At 48.2% G+C, this 18,060-nt stretch overlaps 1 protein-coding gene across 3 annotated transcripts in view; it reads right to left on the reverse strand.

Moving 5' to 3' along the window:
- SEMA5B (semaphorin 5B) overlaps window positions 1–18,060 on the reverse strand; it is a 118,921-nt gene that overhangs the window by 16,477 nt on the left and 84,384 nt on the right. For all 3 annotated transcript variants that reach the window (XM_077767613.1, XM_077767614.1, XM_077767615.1), the window contains exons 4-8: window positions 13,290–13,335; window positions 2,598–2,660; window positions 2,130–2,228; window positions 1,399–1,612; window positions 433–718 (exon numbers count right to left, since the gene is read on the reverse strand). In XM_077767613.1, coding sequence (XP_077623739.1) covers window positions 433–718; window positions 1,399–1,612; window positions 2,130–2,228; window positions 2,598–2,660; window positions 13,290–13,335 — 708 coding nt within the window. The remainder of the gene's footprint in view (window positions 1–432; window positions 719–1,398; window positions 1,613–2,129; window positions 2,229–2,597; window positions 2,661–13,289; window positions 13,336–18,060) is intronic.

Genomic DNA, 18,060 nt, shown 5'->3' on the forward strand with positions numbered 1-18,060 from the left:
TAGGTTTAGCAGGTTCATGGAGTCTTGAGGTGGAAGGGACCAGAAAGACTTCCCTCTGAGCTTGCTTGTAAAGGGCTGCTCCCGGACCCTCCCAGGCTGCCATCACCTCATCCGAAGGCGGGCTATTTCCCTTTTACCACCAGCAATTTCTTCCTCCACGGAGCTGTCATCCAGCTCCATTTACTTTCTTCAGATCTGGCCTAGGCCTAGCAATCCAGAATGAGTGCTTACCATCCAGAGGCATCGAGCCACAAGCAAGTAAGGAGTGTGTTAACTGGGAGCAAGTTAACCCTTAGGAACCCTCAGACTACCCAGGGCGAAAGGCGCGCACTCCCCATCTTACAGAAGGAGACACAAGGCCTCAAAGAGGGACCTGCCCACCCCCACCAGGCTGCGAGGCAGGGAAGGGACGGCAGAGGGCAAGGGACTCACACGTTGGTGGTGAAGACCCCGTAGATGAGGTCCTGCTCAGGCAGGTGGAAGGCACTCTGCAGCTCGTTGTAGTAGAAGGGGACCTCGCCGGGGCGGGAGCAGTTGAGCCGGGCCTTCATGAACGTGGTCCACGTGTCCTCCAGCAGGAAGCGGCCCCCCACGTCATTCTTGCATACGCGGGCCACGCGAGAATAGACCGTGCGTCCGCAGTCATGCTCCACCGCGTTCTCCCGGAGGAAGAAGTACGCGAACAGCCCAATGTCATAGGCTGCCACAAAGTTTGGCTCTGGAGGGCAGAAGAGGAGAAAGAGTGGGTCGGGCCAGCAAGGAGGAAGGGGACAGAGTGTGGAGTACTTACTACTTCCATTTCCCCAGATGGGCATCCTGACATCCCTGGCCAGCTTGGTGACCTGGGTGCTCTAACTAACCCTGTGCCCACCTCCAATACAAAGTTCAGTTATAATAGTTAACATGTGCTTCTGAGCATTCACTGCACACCAGACAATATTATAAGCACCTTACAGGATCCTCTTAGCAATCTATGAGGTAAGTACTATGATTATCCCCATATTATGGATGAGAACATTGTGGCAGAGGGAGGTCAATTCTCACCGCCATACAGCCAGTCAGCAGAGAAGCTGGAATTCAACCCCAGGGGATAGAAAACTCATACCACCCTCTCCCAATCTATTCTTTCTCATAATCTTTTCTCCTAATTAATTCCTAACTCCTCCTCTGCCTTCATAGCCTCCCCACCATGTGTTTTGGGTATTCAGGACATGGTGATTTCATCTGGAGTCCACATCCGACGTGCTATGGTCCTTGGGGAAACATCTCCCTGACTCTGGGCCTTTTGATGAAGCAAGTGTGAGGCCTTTCAGATGTTGGGCAGGAAGGAGGATTGATAGGGGTCAGGGTGGGCTGGCTGGCAAGCGAACCCCTTCCCCCGGGGCTGTGCCCCTTTACCATTGAGCCATTTGGAGTTATACTGGGCGGTGCGAAGAGGTGGCCCGCTGCCCAGGCTTCGGTAGATGGCGGGGTCCCGACCTGAGAAGTCGATGACGGTGGCCGCGTAGAGCTCCCCCTGAGAGGAGATGACAGCTGTGGAGTTGTGGCGTGGGTCGTAGGGGCAGCGGGCCACACCATTGATCTTCTCTATGGTCCGGCTGAGGTTCCCCACCTGGGGACGATGGGCAGATAGGGGCACTTTTCCCTGAGACCCAGGGGCTCCCTGTTCTCCCCCGCAACCCCAGAGTTTGCTTCCTCCTGGGTCCCTGGTCTCTCGGAGACTCTCTCTGTCTCCAGCCTCTTCCTTACTCCCTCCTCCCACCACAGCCCCTCTGACAGAGCAGCCATCATGGGGGGGTGGAGATTGTGCCACAGGAGCTCCATCTGCCTCTGTTCCCTGCCCCCCAGTCAGAACCCTCCAAGGTAAGGATCGCTGATAAAATACAGCAGGCCCAGTTAAATTTTTGATGAATAATGAATAATTGTTTAGTATAAGTGTGTCCCAAACCTCAAATGGAACATACTTATGCTAAAATATAATTTGATGTTTATCTGAAATCAAATTTAACTGGATTCTTTTTTTTTTTCTTTTTTGCCTGAATTTGGCCACCCACTCCAAAGCTGTGTAGTGCCTGGGAAAGACAAGCTCTTGTGCCCCTTCAGTTTGTCTTACCCTGAGGGGGCCCCACCTGTCTGCTGTAGCACACCGGGGAAAAGGCATTGGTCCCACACATGAACACTTTCCGGCCAGTGACAATCAGGACTCGCACGTAGTTCTGACACTCCTCCTAAAGCAAGAAGGGGAAGTAACAGAGGAACAAGCGAACCAGGTGTGGGCTGGCTGTCTTTCCCTCACACCACTGCCCCATAGACATTGGCGAGCACTCCCCTTGGCCCCAGATGCGCCCTGTTCTGAAGTTCAGGTTGCACCCATGGACATCCCCTCCCCTCACACCTCCCTCCCAGGCCGGGTGGCTGCATCGCTGCCCACTCAGATGACCAGGGCTGGAGCCTCACCTGCTGCTGCGCCCCCCTGCTCCTCCGGGCCGGGCCTCTCACACAGGCAGCCTCGTGCCCACCTGGTGACCCTCCATCCCCACAACCACACGCCCCCTGCTAGCTCTAAACCAGGCCCCAGTGCCACCAGGGCCACATACCTCAGTCTTCCCTTTGCTTTGGCAGGAGCGACGCGTATCCTCACTGGAGGCCCACTCTGTGGCCTGTGGGGGGAGCACACAAACGTCACATGGCTGTGGCACTCATGGCCAGGGCAGGCAGCAGTCAGGGTCGGGAGTGGACCAGAAGCTGGGAAAGGGTCAATGACAGCCTGCAGGGTAAGGGTTTCCCTCACCACATCCACTTGGACCCAGAGGGCTGCCAGAGACCTTTAAGGAGGATGTCCCCTCAGTCCAACACCCTCCCCACCTGCTTGGGTGAGGCAGGCCGAGAGTAACAACTTCCTCATCCTGAATTACCCCCATGCATCTCTGTCCTAGGACTCCCCACCCCTCCTTCCTTAGATCAGCCAGGGAACTGGAAGCAGCCAAGGACGACCTTCAGAACCACCCCACACGCAGAGCAGGAGACAGAAAACGCAGCTCCCTGTGTGCCAGATGTCTCTCCAATGAGTGGGAAGAAAGGCTAGATTTTGCAAACCTTAGAGATAGATCTATTTAATTTTCCCACTATTTCCTGGAAAGTGTTTTTCCCCCCCTTAACAGATGAAGCGCTCAAATTCTGTGTAACTTGCTGCTGCTACGTGCTAGAGCAGGGACTGGAACCCGCATTCTTGATTCAAAGGCTCTGTGTGTGTGTTTTTTTTCTATATCCCAATGTATCAGGACCTTGGGCTTCCTATTCTTTCTTTTTAAAAAAATTTTTTAAAAGTTTATTTATTTATCTTGAGAGAGAGGAAGCACATGCAAGTGGGGGAAGGGCAAAGAGAGAGGGAGAGAGAGAATCCAAAGAAAACTCTGCACTGTTAGTGCAGAGCCCAATGCAGGGCTTGAACTCACGAATGATGAGATCATGACAAGCTGAAGTCAGACACTTAACTGACTGAGCCACCCAGGTGTCCCTGGGCTTCCTATTTCTTGTTAACCTCTCTCCCCGATTCTGTGCTGTCTGCTTCCCTTCTAGTTTCCTTCGTAGCATCACTCATGCTCTGTTATAGGGTGTGTCATGGGATGCTAGGGGACACAGTTTTCACTCAGGGCCTCATGTTTTCAAGTGTCCATGGCATTAGGAGAGGGCTGTTCCCTACCTAGGAATCCCCCTTCCTCTTCACCTATTCTGTCTCTACTCTCCGACATCCCTCCCAGCCTCTAAAGAGCATCTGAAGGGAAGACTGCTACTGCCTCCAGGTCCAGGCAATGTCAACAGCCCCGGCGTGTGGCTCATTATATATTTCTGGGTCACATGTATAAACATGAACTGCCTACCTGTCCTAGGAGAGGGAGCCTTGAGCAAGCAGGTCTTCCATCCAAACAGGGGGAACAACAACCACCTGCTTTTCATTTCTCACAGTGCTTCTCCTAGCCGTGAAGTCCCTGCCTGCAGAGCTCCAGGGCTGGGGTGTGGGTGGGGAGGGTGCCTGGAGAGCGAGCAGCAGGCTGCAGTCCACCCACAGCCCCGAGCTGGCTGCTTTGTGGGGCAGAGGGGGCGCTGGCTCCCGCAGACCCTGGATTCAGGAGCTGGGGGACAAGGTGGTCATGCTTCCATCAGGCCTTTGAGCAGGCTGGGCTCACCCTGCCGTGCTGGGCCTGAAGTTCAGGCGGGCCTCTGCTCCCAGGCCTTGAAGGAGGGCACATGAGCCCTGGCATCTGGCCAGTCATGAGGTTTATCTGAGGAGGAACAATGGAGTCATTGTCATCCTCAGGGTCCCATCAGCTCCCTGACTGAGCCTGATGTGAGAAGAAAGAGGGACATAAACAAGCAACCTCAGGGCCTCTGAGGCCAGAAGTGACCCATAGACACCGTAGATGTCCAGGTCTAAGGCTCTGGATGGTGGATGGCTGATGGGGGGGCAGGTCGCTGCTGGTGGGTGAAGAGGCAGTGCTCATNACTTTTGCTATTTTACAGGTGAGGAAAATGAAGTTCAGAGAAGTTGAGCCACTTGCCCAAGGTCACAAAGCTAGTAAGCAGCAAACCCAAGATGCAAACCCAGACAGCTGACACCAGAGCTGAGCTCTCTCTGTTACATCCTGCAGCTTCTCACAGTGAATATCAAACCCAACGTTAGAACATATGGCCTGTAAAGAATATGTATATTTATAATGATAACAGCACAGAACAGGCTTGTTTGGGTCATTTTTAAAATTTTTATTTTANCTCTGTGTGTGTCTTTTAATCCAATTTCTCAAAAGTATATATCAATTTCAGACTTTACTTTCTGACTTCCTGTTAATGGGGGGGGGGGGGTGAAGATTTTTCCCAGTCACCCATCCCATTCTCCCCCACCCTAAAGCACACATATACTTTCCTTCTCCTCATCCTCCCACTATAATTATTTAATATTAAACTAATTTAATATTTTAATATAATTATTTAATTTTAAATTAAAATCATTGGTATTTACATTATTATGAATATATCAAAATTGTTCACTACTACCAGTCAGTACCTCAAATTTCACTGAATGTAAGACACCATTGACTGTAATATGAAACACCAAGAAAGAAAATATGCTGCCAATCAAATCCTTTATTGCTTAAATTTTTAATGTAAACTTATTGAAAGTGCTCTTACTGAGGCATACAATTTTTATCATCTATCAATCTTGTGAGTACAACAAAGAAAAATGTAAGCAAAATTAATTATTCCTTTTTTTAATGTTTTATTTATTTTTGAGAGAGAGAGAGAGACAGCATGAACAGGAAAGGGTCAGAGAGAGAGGGAGACACAGAATCTGAAACAGGCTCCAGGCTCTGAGCTAGCTATCAGCACAGAGCCCAATGCGGGGCTCAAACCCATAAACCGTGAGATCATGACCTGAGCTGAAGCTGAATGCTTAACTGACTGAGCCCCCCAGGCGCCCCCCAAATTAATTATTCCTAAACTTTCTTTGAATTCAGAGTTCACCTCTTCTGAATCACTCTTCTCTTCGGATGTCAGTGTTCATTTTCTTTGTTTGCTTGCTTTAGAGTATCATTTTTTGAACCACCCAGGGTTTCAGTGATACTGCAATTCTTAAGGAATAGTCCACTCTGGTCTCGGGAGTTTCCTTCCAAACTATTGACCCTATTCTGCAAGTTTGGGTGCTGGTACTTTCTTGATCTTACTAGAAAGTATCCACAGAGGGTTTTCTGAGGAAAACCAGGACTCAAATTCCCTCCACATATGATTCTGAAATGTTAATGTGTGCTGTTATTGGAATACCAGGAATATGACCAAGTTATTGGTCAATGTCCAACGGGTGCTACAAATCACTCTCACTATCATTTATTAAATGTAAACACAAATGGTTCTGATCATCTATTCACTCCCAACCTCTTAGCCTCCTGTCCCAGTGTGGACTGGTTGCTCTTGGGCCTCCTGCTTGGCTGTTATCCTGGGACGTATCTTCTCTCCTCTCCTTTTCACTGAATCCCATGTTTCCCAACTTTTTGATTTACTTGCTTATTTTGGTAAAACACGTCTCCAGTATCTTCCTAAGAAAATGAACATGGTAGTTCAAATTTAAAAAATCCCTTCATGTTGGGGCACGCGGGTGGCTCAGCAGGTTAAGCGTCCAACTCTTGATATCAGCTCAGGTCATGATCTCATGGTTCATGAGATGGAGCCCATGTCAGTCTCTGTGCTGACAGTGCAGAGTCTCCTTGGGATTCTCTCTCTCCCTCTCTGCTCCTCCCCTGTATGCAAGTGAGTGTGCATGCTCTCTTTCAAAATAAACATTAAAAATTTTTAAAAAGCATAAAAAATTGTGCATGTATGATTCTTTCTATCTTCATACTCGATTGTTAGCTTTGATACAGAATTCTAGGCTGAAAATAATTTTCACTCAGAATCTTAAAGACATTTATTCCTCCATTGTTTTCTAGATTCCAGTGTTGTGATTGAGAAGTCTGATGTAATTCTTACTCGCCAGCTTTTCTAATGACATTTTCTTTTTCTTTAGGCTCTAGAAACTTTCTGAATCTTCTCTTTCATAACAATATCCTGAATTTCACACTGATGTGCCTTAATGCATGTTCTTTTTGGGAGCTCATTCAGTCCTTTCAGTGTGAAGCCTCATCCTCCATGTAGGCAGATTTTTTTAATGTTATTTCATCCTTAATTTCTTCCTCACCTTTTCCTCTGTTCTCTTTTTTGTAACTCTTATTAATCCAATCAAGTGATGGCCCTGGTGCATCGAGCCTCTAATGTTCTGTTATTTCTGTCCTGTTCTTGATTTCTTATTTTTTGTTGTTCTAATTTCAGAGTGATTTTAATTCAACTTCATCTTTTAATCCTTCAATTCCATTTTTATTTCCCCAATCACATTTTAGTTTCCATATTTTAATATATTATTTTGTAAAAAAATACATTTTTATATCTCAGAAGATTCAATGAATTTTTTCTAATTAATTTTTAAAATGTTTTCTTATATTTCTCTAATTGTCCCTGTTTCTTGCAGCTTTCTTAATTCCATTTGCTTGTTTGTTTTGATCTTTCTCTTTCACTTCAGAGGCTTTTCTCAAATGTCTGGTGATTTAGGGTTTATTTGTTTATATTTAAAATAAATCAACTAACCATTTCCCACTGAAACGAACCGGCATCTTAGAATAATGGCTGATTCCAGGTCTGAGGTTAGGAAATGTACAAGGTGAGCCTGGAACATCTCGTCACACCAAACAGCAAGGATGCAACCAAAGGCACAAGGACCATCGTGTCAAAAGACCCAGGAACCAACTTGAAGAGGCCCTGTACTAGAAGAGATGGCATAGCCATGAAAGATAACTGCAATGGACCGAAACACGTCAACAGTGTTTAAAGCCATTTTGAGTTTGTAATAATAAGGAGAAAAGAATAAAATTAATTGATCATCAATGACAGATTGATCATCGACAGACACTAGCCAAACAACTCATTCTTTGAAAAGTGGTAGATAAAGAAAGAGTATTGGGGCGCCTGGGTGGCTTAGTCGGTTAAGCGTCCGACTTTCATTTCGGTTCATGGGTTCGAGCCCCGCATCGGGCTCTGTGCTGACTGCCAGCTCGGAGCCTGGAGCCTGTTTCAGAGTCTGTGTCTCCCTCTGTCTCTGACCCTCCCCTGCTCACACTGTCTCTCTCTCTCTCTCTCTCTCTCTCCTAGAAATAAATAAAAAAATATTTAAAAAAAAGAAAGAGTATTGAACATTTATTCTGCCTTTCCTATATGACTGTATCATTGGGTAGCCACATAGGAGATGAGGGGAAGTTTCTCTTTGTAGAAGTCCAACTAATACAATGTAACACCTACAAAATTAATGGATCTGGGAAACAGTCATCAATGGCTGTTAACATTGAAGAAAACACAGAAAAAATCAATACAACATACCTCCTTTAAACAAGTACACAAAACACTTATGAAGGAACCTTGTTGGAATCTAAACTGAATAAAGTCTTTAGATCTACATCAATTTACAGATGATATAGAGGATACAGAAACATGTTAAGTTGTACCACTTGGATTGCGATCAGCAAAATCCAGACTGTGGAAAACTCTATTGGACAAATGACCAGGTTTCTTCAATAAATAAATTACACACAGAGAGAAAGAAGAGAAACACTATTCTAGCACCATACCCCCATTAATGTCTGCCAGCTTTCTTGGACTCTCCAAACTTGGAGAGTCAGCAGTTGGCTCGAGAAAGAGTCTTCATCTCCCTTTGTTGGGGAAGAGGTGAAATAGATGAAGGGATTGCTGTGTAGGATGGGATAGGATCTCTGGATTACAATCTCTCAACTTAGACAATTTCAACTATGACTCTCCCCCTTAACCTTATACCTCATCTTCCCATTCCACAAAACCCAACATCCCAATTTCTAAGCCCTTCTGGGGGCGGGGGTCAGCTTGCTTCTCTGCCATATTTTCCTCTGTAAACTTTCTGCTCTGCCTAGTCAGTTATGGTTGTCCATCCACTTTCCATCTCCCTAAAATATGTTTAATCTCTTCTCCATGGACGCCTCTTTTGTTCTCTCTGTCATTGTGGATCTGTACCTTTTTAAAATTCCTTACTGTCCTTATAGTGGGGTTTTGTGAAGGGGTAGAGATAGACAAGTATGATCAATCCATCTGCCATGCACAAAGCTTTAAACTAGGGCTGTCCCCGAGATTCCAATACGGGAATCTCTACTAACGGAGGAACCGTATGGTTTCCTGCTACGGGAGAGAGCAGGCAAGACAGTCAGGACCTGGGTAATCTCCTTGTAGACCCAGCAACTACCCTGGATGCCAGCGACAACAGCTCATCATGAAAACATCTTCTGAGCATTAGGCCCACCATTCAGCAGAGTCTAGATTTCAAATAACTTGAGAGCTGCCAGACCAGCTCGGAGAATGTAGAGATAACTAGAAGAGAGCTCAGAATCAGCTTCACTGTGTGCCAAGGCCCAACAAAGCCCCACATGCACATGTGCAGGAAGCAGTCTGCGTTTCTGCACTTCATGACATCTGGCAGCCCAAGATCATAAATCCATTGCAATTAGCCCTCTGGTCACATCATTCGCTGGAACCCCTCCGGCAAAGGTCAGAAAATTGCCAAATCCAGGATTGCTTGTCACACAGCAGCCCCGACATTGCTGACCACTTGCCACCTTTTCTTTCTCCCAACCAGCTTAGGTTACACTGATAAATAACCATCACAGATGAGCTGATTTTATTTCCCCTCCCCGACCACAAGCATGAGCACACACACAAAGACACACACACACACACACACACACACACACATGCAGCCTCATGCACAGACACTGCCCTCTGTGTTGCTACCTGCACCTCCCCTCCCTCCCTTTAGTGCTTGGTGAATTGGGAAGGAGGCTGGGCATTTCGATTTTCCTAAAGGCATAATAGTTTGCATAAACTGTTTAATAGCGGTTAGGTACTTAGAAGTCCTATTAATGGACACTGGTTTGCATTAACTGTTTGTATTTAGATTTTTCTTTAAGGGATGTTAATTATTTAAACTATCAATAAAGCATTGTTAAATCCTTCCTTGGGATCAGTGGGAGGACCATTTGGCGGTAACTCTGAGTTACAGCCTGCCTTCCCCAGGCAGTATGGAGAGTAGAGGAAGCTGGCTTGGGGGGGCCTGGGCCCTACCTCCTCCTGATGCTAGTGGTCAGCTCTTGGTTAGCACTTGGTTGCTGTAAACCACTTGTGATAGCAGATGCTGAGCACTGAAAGCTTATAAGCAGAAACCCAAAGCCCCAAATAGGGCAATGGAAGGGCACTTGCTGAGGTCAGGCTTCTGTGGTCAAAAGTCAAGGCTTTCTCAGGGCGCCTGGGTGGCTTAGTCGGTTAAGCATCCGACTTTCGCTTAGGTCATGATCTCGCGGTTCGTGGGTTCGAGCCCCGCGTCGGGCTCTGTGCTGACTGCCAGCTCAGAGCCTGGAGCCTGTTTCGGAGTCTGTGGCTCCCTCTCTCTCTGACCCTCCCCTGCTCACACTGTCTCTTTCTCTCTCTCTCCTAGAAATAAATAAATTAAAAAAAAAAACATTAAAAAAAAAAAGTCAAGGCTTTCTCACCTGGCCCAATGACCAGGGGACCTGAGGGTGGGATCCACCTCCAGCCTGTCCAGAGAATGCTTGACAGCCCACTCCAACTTCTCTCCCTTTCTTTCCCCTTTGTACCAGATGGTAGTCCACTACGGTGGGGATATGGACATGAAATCCTCTTCTTAGTTCTGTTATGGAAAATCTAGCCTAGACTCCTGAGGTCTGCCCCGAAGAGACGCCCTGGGATTATGGTGAAACCAGTTCCTGGCGTACCTGTGGCTGGTTTGCAGCAACCTTCAGAGAAGCCCCTGCAGCTGAGCCCCCCACCCCAAGTATTAGTTACAAGCTAGCATAAGATATCTGCCCACAGCAGAGCCAGCCCAACACAGAGGGAGGAACCAAATGCCAGGCCTCATCATCAAGCCAGAGTCCTAACATCTGATAAGGCATGGCACCTGGGAGCTGCGGGCCAGCGGTCAGAAGCCAAGGCAGGCAGCACCTACAGAAGACGCACAGACATCCTAGAGCAGCGGTTCTTAAATGCGGCGGCACCCTATAAGCACCTGGGAGCTTTAAAGAATCCCAGTGCCAGGGCACCTGGGTGGCTCAGTAGGTTAAGCATCGACTTTGGCTCAGTTCATGATCTCACGGTTTGTGAGTTCAAGTCTTGCATTGGACTCTGTGCTGACAGCTCAGAGCCTGGAGCTGCTTCAGATTCTGTGTCCCCCTCTCCCTCTGCTCCTCCCCCATTCGCATTCTATCTGTTTCTCAAAAATAAATAAATGTTAAAATTTTTTCTAAAAATTCCCAGTGCCCAGCTGCACCTCAGACCCATCAAATCAGAATCTCTTTTAAAAACACATCAGTGTTTTTAAAATCTCTCCTGGTGAGTCTACTGGGCAACCACGGCGGAACCACTGCCATACTGCCATGAGCCAAGCTAGCTTCTTTCCCAACCTGCTTTGCGCTACCCAGCTCTGTATGCCAGAGACCTGCATGGCACCACTGTGGGCCGAGCCTTTGGCCAAGCCTTCCAGGGCTGCTACCTTCCCCTCCAGGGTCACCTTCCTGCAGAAGACAGTGTGCCTGATGTGCCCTGGAGCTGTTCGATGCTGTGACCCTGTGTGTTTCTGTCCCCTGCAGATCTTCTCCTTTCTTCTTTCCATCCCCACTCCACTGCCTTAGTTCAGTCTCCCCTGTCACTCACCTGGACTCCTAACAGGCTCCCCCATGAATCCATTCTCTGCACCAGGACAGGTGCAATGTGGCCTCTCTCTTTACCCAGGCCTCATCTCCCACCCCTTTCCCCATTCACACCCCATGATCCTGTCCCTGGGACCCTCAATGCTCCATGCTATTTCACACCTCTGTGTAGCAGCCTAGCAAATCCCCACCCTTCAAGCTCCAGCCCAAGGGCAGCTTTCTGAGACAGCTTTGCAGACCACCTGAGCCTGACGGGTTTCTAGCGCCTCCAGGCCACCACTGAATCTAGCATTCACCCCTCCCTGCATGTTTTGCACAGCATTGCTTTTATTTCTGTGCATCTGTTTCTCCTTCTCTCTGGGACCACTTTACTGCTCCTAGAGTTCTTCATTTGCAGACCTTGGGAACCTAACAAAAAGCCAACTGCCTGAGCTCAGAGCAGGACCCCTGCCTGGATCTACTTCTCACCCACTTTGAACCACCTCTGTGTCAACTTCCCCCAGGCCCTGACCGGCTGTGCTTGGCATCTTTTCATTTTCTGTGGATGTCAGTTGGTAAGTAGGCTCTAGATGGACTGCTTGTGACCAGGCTGGCAGGTCACTGATGCTGTTCTAGCCCAGGCCCCAGGATCATGCCACAGAAATCCCATCCAGGATAGGGAATCGTTTGTGGTCTCATCTCATTTGTGATGTCTTATTCCTCGAGGCCAGTGACTAAGCCTCATTCACTTTGGATCTCAAATGCCTAGTACCATGCCTTGGATCAGACCCAGCCTTCAGTAGGTACTCAATACATGTTTATTGGGTGAGTAGTTGGATGAATGGATGGCAGCTTGGCTGGTAAGGGTAAGGGCTGAAGGATAGGTGGAGCCATAAATGAATGAATGGTGTTTCCTTTCTATTTTCCCTGGTTCCTCCAGGCCCCTCCCTTCTGACTGTCGGAACTTTGCTGCTCCCTTATACCTCCCCTCTGGCAGCCAGCTGCAATGGCCCATGGGGATACACACCCAGGCACAGCTAGAAGAGATCAGACCAGAGTGTCACAACAGCTCACCAAGGAGGTGTCCCCTTGCCCAAATGCCATTTTCAATGAAACTGTATACCAAACCATCCAGCACCTGACTGCCTCCTTTAACCGTTCTGTAATTAGGTTAGATGCATCACTCACCGTCTTTTCTTGGCTATACTGTTGAGCCCTAGAGGTCAGAGACTGCTCGTCTTACAACCCTTCCTTGCCCAACTCAGTTCTGATGCACAATACATGCTCAAGTCTCCTAGACACAAGAAGGGAGGCTTTCCCCTCATTGAGGAAGAGATGGACTTCTTTTCTCTAGAATGTTCAGCCTCTGCAGAGATAGTTTGGCATCTGTTTCTCAATCTGGGATAAATGTTCTGGATCAAGGAGTCCCACTAAAATGCCTCCCAGAGCACTTAGGGAATTATGCCTGGGGAGTCCTTCTTGGCAGCAGGTAATAAATCAATCACAGCTCTGTAAAAATGCTGAGTTAGAATGGGATTACTCAGGCCAAGCTAAGAAAGGAACTGGGGATACCCTTTCTCTTGAGGCCCAAACTGCGTCCTTCCTGTAGGACTTGGAATGACCAATCACCCCAGTTTGCCCAATCCTGTCCCAGACTTAACACCTAAAGTCCCACATCCCGAGTCCCTTCAGTCACACAGGGCCAGTTGGTCACCCTCACTCGGGTGCTCCTCTCCCCTCGTCAGCGCTTCCTCTGCACAATGCGGGAGCCCCACGTGTGCTCCACCTTTATGTGGGTGACCCTTGCTTCCAAATACCTTCCCAGCTGTTACCTGGAAGCCAGCGTGAGTCCAGGCCAGTGAAAAGAGCATGGGGCTCCTGCTTTCAACCACAGGGCCTGAATTCTGAAGCTTGCTCCCTGTGCTACCCCAGCCCCGCCTCCCAAATAGCAGGGAAATCACAAGGAAGGGAAGGGAAGGGAGGCAAATGTACCTGAAGGAGGGAAACATTGGCAAGGCTGAGTCTGAAGAGGTAGTTCCTGTGAAAACAGAGACAAGAATCATGAATCAAGCTGGTTATGCAGGCAGGTCTCCCGTTAGCAGCTTCCCAGCTCCAGCTTCATGAGGTACCAGGACAGGGTGCAGATTGCAGAGGGCCTATGGTGGGCCAACCCCCAGGGGGAGTTTTGTCTCCATTAGCTCTGTTAACCTTCACAGAAACTCCACGAGTAGAGACAGAAAACTGCATTTACAGATGAGGAAACATTGGATAAATGGCCAAGCCACAGACAGTAAGCGAAGGAGTTGGGATTCAAGCCCAGACTTGTCTACTCCTGACGCCCACGCCGTCCCTGGTCCCTGGCTGCCCTGGCAGGCCCGGGGAGCAGCCCCCCAACTTCCTCCAGCCAGGGAGCCCACTGCTGGTAAACGTGACGCCTCAGGGATCTCCTGCAGGAGCCTAACACGCCATCTCCTTCCTTCCACCGTGACCCAGTCCGCTCCTCAGACAGACCAGCCACCTCTCCTGCACCACGCCTGGGGCCCCCGGAGTCCTGTCTGCCTCCTCATCTCTGGCAGCCCCTTCCTGCGGTGACTCTGGAGCTGACCTTCCCATGACCACCTCCCTGGACCACCCTATCTGTTTTTGCCCCAACTGCCCCCTCAGCACCCCCACGATTCCTCTCCCATGCCCCCCAGCCCACACGGAGCTGCTGGCCTCAACTGCCTCAAATACTGTTTTCATCACATTAGCCTCCTGCTCAAAAACCTTAAATAAGGAAACATGTCCACACAAAAACCTGCATATGGATGCTTATAGCAGCGCATTATTCATAATTACCCAAACTTGGAAGCAACCAAGAAGCCTTTCAGCAGGTGAATGGATAAATACACTGTGGTGTATCCAGATAATAGAATATTATTCAGAGCAAAAAGGAAATGAGCTATCAAGTCATGGAAAGACATGGAGGAAACTTAGATGCATAATACTAAGTGAAAGAGGCCAATCTGAAAAGGCTACACACTGTATGATTCCAATTATATGACATTTTGGAAAAGGCAAAACTATGGAGACAGTAAGAGATCAGTGGTTGAGGGGAGGGGGGATGAGCAGGTGGAACACAGGATTTTTAGGGCAGTGAACCTCCTGTGTATGACGCTGTAACGGCGGATACATATCATTAAACCTTTGTCCAAACCCACAGAATGTACAACACTAAGAGACCATAACGTAAACTATAGACTTGGGGTGATAATGATGCATGCATCAATGTGGGTCTTCAGTGACAACACATGTACCCCTCTGGTGGTGGAGGCTCTGCACGTGTGGGGGCAGGGGGTATATGGGAAACATGTACCTTCCTATCAAGTTTGCTGTGAACCTAGGACTGCTCTAAAAATAATACAGTCTTACATTTTTTAAAAAACCCTTAAATAACAGTGATGCTGATCCTACTATTAGAGTTAGCCACCCATCGAGTACTTACAGCATTGGGCACTAAGGAAATTGCTTGGCCTGGACTCTGGAGCCACAAGGTCACTATCGCTATGCACAGACTGGGAAGGGGACAGGGCCACCGGTCAGCATGCCACACAAAAGTGGCTGCAGGCTCACAGAGTAGACCCTGCAGCAGAGGTAGGGAGAATCCCACCTTGGCTACTTTCTGGGGACCTTGTGGGAACCTCAGTGTCTGCATCTGTAAAATGGAGAAAATAACCCCTGTCTTTCTCATTTCACAGGACTGTGGAGACAGGGAATGGTGTGGTGCATGTTAAAAGGCTTTATTAATATCAAACAGATGTAAAGTCTTGATTTTCCCTAAGAATTTCTTTTCTCTCTTTCTAATATTTTCTTTCAGCCATTCCTCTTCTGATTCCTGAGGGTTTTAGGAATAATTGCTTTAGAATGTTCTGGCCTACCTTAGCTGTACTGAGAAGAGAATTGAAGGGAAACATGGTACAGTGGGCCAGGAGGAGGTGGGGGTGGGGTGGGGCACTGTTGAATGAATCGAGGGGCCTGAAGGAGACACTTCAGCCTGGAGGCTTCTTGTCCCCAGCTCTGGCTCCAGGCCCAGCCACCACTTATCTTCTTTGCTGTCCTGCGGCTGGACAGGCCTCGCCATTGACCTTGGCTGCGGGCCTCTGCCCAGCCCCCTGCCCTGCAGAGCTTCCCCACCCCCTCCTCGTTGGACTAAGAACAGATGGACTCGGCTCTGCCCCAGTTGTCTGCTCAGGTAACACATGCATCTGTTCACAGCTTTAAAAAATTCGGGGATTGGGGCGCCTGGGTGGCTCAGTCGGTTGAGCGTCTGACTTTGCCTCATGTCATGATCTCAGTTCGTGGGTTCGAGCTCCGCGTCTGGCTCCGTGCTGACAGCTAGCTCAGAGCCTGGAGCCTGATTCTGATTCTGTGTCTCCCTCTCTCTCTGACCCTCCCCGCTCACGTTGTCTCTCTCTCTTTCTCTCTCTCACAAATAAATAAAAACATTTTTAAAAAATTAGGGGAAACATTACATCACTTTATTAATTTTTATCCCATCAAAAATCATTCATCATGGCATCGTAGTCTGCTCTTCTGGGAGAGGAGAACAAAGAGAAATCTCTTCAGCTTGACCTGCCCCTAAATCCCTAGTGGGACAAGGCAGGATACAAATAAATAAAAAATATCCCCAGCCTGAATTCCAGAGACCTAGGGGGTCAGAGAAAAGGGGTGGGGAATGTCAGGCAGAAGAACGGGAGGAAGGAAACTGGCCTAGAGAAAGGGGGAGAGGAAACTGAGGACCCACTTCATTTGCTGTGAGGGGTGCAAGGGACCGGGTACTGCCTGGCTCTCCCCAGGTTCTGAGGGCACAACCAGGCTCAAAGCCTCAGGAAAAGGGACGCCTCCCCGTGTGGGGAAACCCCAGAGTGTATCGGAAACAACAGCGTGAACACAGGCAGGCGGCCTCACCCTTCTGAGCTTCAGTTTCCTAGTCTATACTGTGGGGATCATTACAGAACCCCCTGCCTGGGGTTAATGGGAAAATTTGGTGATTTATTACATGCATGCTTTAGAAGCTTTACTACATATATGGTACATAAAATAGTGCCTGGCCCATGGCCGGCACAGAAAGACTGGCAGCGTTCAAAATGCTCCCACCAGGTTCAGAGCAGAGACATCAGCGGTGTCCTTTTGGGTTTAAAGAAGTACGGTTGTGAGACAGGTGGAATCTGAATAAGGGAGACGGATGGTCTCCATGTCAGCTTCCTAACTGTAATGCACTGTCATTATGCAAGATGTCACCACCAGGGGAAGCTGGGTGAAGGGTATGTGGACTGACTTCTTACCACTGCATGGAAATCCATAATCATCTCAAAATAAAAAGTAAAACAATTACAGCTAACCCTTGAAGAACTCCAGTTTGAACTCCATGGATTTCTACATACAGATTTCTCTTCACTACCGTACAGTACTGTGAGTGTGTTTTCTCTTTCTTATGATTCTCTTAATAACACTTTTTGCCTAGCTTACTTTGTTGTAAGAACACATTATATAATACATATAACATCCAAAATATGTGTTCTTCGACCATCTATGTTATCAGTAAGGTTTTCAAGCAACAGTAGGCTATTAGTAGTTAGGTTTGGGGGAGCCAAAAGTTATAGGTAGATTTTCAACTGCAAGGAAGGGGGGAGGTCAGTTCCCTTAATCCCCCCTTGTTGTTAAACGGTAATTTACGTGCTGGGAAAAATAAAGCCCATACCCTTGTGTACTTGCATAAGCACAGATTACCTCTGGGAGGACACATAGTCATCACAGGGTGGCCTCCAAGAAGGTGACCAGTTTGGGGGGTGTGTGTTTGTGCCGTTCATTGTATATTCTTTTGTACCTTTTGAATGTTTTACCATAACACATTTATATCACTGATGCAAAATAATTAGTTAATTAAAAAATGCTTTCAGCCCTGGCTTCACAATAGTCCTGAGAGGTTGGCAACACAGAGACTGGAACCCAGACTTTACAGATGAGGAAACTGAGGCTCAAAGGTCAATATCCTAAGAACAAGGCAGCTCCTCCTGTCTTAGTCCAGAGCTTTGCTCTGCTTGCTTCCTTTTCATATGGTAAATAGGGGATGGGTCCACTCAGGAAAACACAGAGGTCAAGGCTGGTCAGCCACTCAGTGTAGCCTGGGGTTGCTCAACCTAGCGGCTACCCTCCCCCACCTTCAGACCCGTGGAATCTGAACATCTGTGGTGGAGAGTTTCTGAAAAACACCAGTGCAGTCAAATGTGATAAAAGACTGGCAGAAAAAACTCTAGCCCAGGGTAAGGAGACAGGAGTTCTAGCCCCATATTCTGTTGTCATCTTGTTCAGTGTGATCTTGGGAAGGTCACTTCCTCTCTCCTGTCCCCTGCCTCTCTATGTTGAAATCGAGGGAGATTAGATTAGACTAGTGATTTTCAAACAGAAGAGTCCTCAAACTCACCTGGAGGGATTGCTAAACCACATTGCTGGGCCCCACCCCCAGAGTTTCTGATTCAGCAGGCCTGGGGCGGACCCCAAGAATTTACATTTCTAACAAGTTCCTGGTGCTGTTAGTACTGCTGGTCCAGGGACCACTCTTTGACACCCACTGGAGTAAATCATCTCTAAGCTCCCTTCCCTACTAGCGCTAAGGGTCTATGATTTTGTAAGGTCTCCACAAGCCCTCCCTGGAGCCAGGACAGTGAGGCTAAACAAGATCAGGCAACAGGGAGGGAAGTGCGGTGCTTCATACAAGTCCCCG

This window comes from Crocuta crocuta, unplaced genomic scaffold (assembly GCF_008692635.1).
Source record: "Crocuta crocuta isolate KB4526 unplaced genomic scaffold, BGI_CrCroc_1.0 scaffold45, whole genome shotgun sequence".
In the NCBI taxonomy this organism is placed as follows: Eukaryota; Metazoa; Chordata; class Mammalia; order Carnivora; family Hyaenidae; genus Crocuta; species Crocuta crocuta.